General features: G+C 35.0%; 1 protein-coding gene across 1 annotated transcript in view; it reads left to right on the top strand.

The window, feature by feature from the left end:
- DPY19L4 (dpy-19 like 4) overlaps positions 1-1,181 on the top strand; it is a 68,258-nt gene that overhangs the window by 54,564 nt on the left and 12,513 nt on the right. Inside the window, exon 17 of the mRNA XM_045287339.1 lies at positions 330-488. Within this exon, the coding sequence (XP_045143274.1) occupies positions 330-488 (159 nt within the window). The remainder of the gene's footprint in view (positions 1-329; positions 489-1,181) is intronic.

Raw genomic sequence — 1,181 nt, 5'->3', positions numbered from 1 at the left:
ATGTACATGTCTTTATCTAGAGCTCTATAAATACCCTTTGCCTCCCAGCTCTTTCCTCTATTTCCATTGATTCTCCTCCTGTCCCACTATCAATATATATTTTTTATTGAAAAAGCAAAACCTCACTGTCATCATGTCAATTCCAGCTCAGTGGCCTAGATGTAGGACAGGCAAAACTGTCCTTGTGGGCTTACGAGACTGCTGTTACAGGACCAGAAAACCTCATCCTTCTCCTGTGAAGCAGCTGGTACTTTTGAACTGCTGACCTAATTTTGATTAATAGAGGTTGTGAAATCCTGTTAAAATCCGTTTTTATTTTGTCCTTTCAGATCTATCAAATCTACTCAAAGCGATCTGCAGAGGATATTTATAAAATACTGACATCGTACAAAGCTAATTACCTAATTGTAGAGGATTCTATCTGCAATGAGGTGGGAACCATGAGAGGGTGTAGAGTTAAAGATTTATTAGACATCGCAAATGGGCACGTAAGTAATCATTTGGAAAGTTAAGCCTTTTTTTTTTTTTCCCCTTTTGAGAAAAATGATTATTTGGACTTGTAATCTTAAAAAAAACTTAATATTTTTGGAACTTAAATACCATTGAGGTTATTAAATCATGGAGCAAACTTATTAAAAGTAGTTTAAGTAGTTTTTAACATACAAAGAAAATTTGGGTGTTTTTATAACCCAAAAAGCCAATATTTCTACTTTTGTAAATAAAAATGGCATAAATTGAGAAATGGTCATTTTATTTTTATTCACCTAATATAGACAGAAGGTAGTTAGGTTTTGTATATAAAGAGAACTTTCTTATAATTTAATATGTATCTATAAAAACAGCTTTCTAGATTAACCCAGTGCCTTTTAAATTAGCATACCTATTGTCCACAAAGCTTGTGTATTTGCAGCCACTGTAGTTAGGATTTAGCTGGATCCTAATTTCTATACTTATTTATTTGATGGGCGTGGGTGTGCTTGATACTTAGTGTCGTAGAATAGATGCCCTAACCCCCAGAAACTTGTAGGTGGGAACCTGAGGAGAACTCGAGCAGGGCATTCTCACGTGGAGTGCATATTCTGTTTCGGTTGCAGCCAAGATTTCCCAAATTATATTTCTTTGTCTTATCACCTCATTTTGGAGGTGAGGAATTTGTCTTAGTGGTTTCCATCTTTCTTTCT

Source organism: Echinops telfairi, unplaced genomic scaffold (genome assembly GCF_000313985.2).
Source record: "Echinops telfairi isolate 266 unplaced genomic scaffold, ASM31398v2 ScPeMD7_1;HRSCAF=3_0, whole genome shotgun sequence".
Taxonomy (NCBI): Eukaryota; Metazoa; Chordata; class Mammalia; order Afrosoricida; family Tenrecidae; genus Echinops; species Echinops telfairi.
Note: the sequence above shows the minus strand (reverse complement) of the source record. Positions and strands in the feature narration are given on the sequence as shown.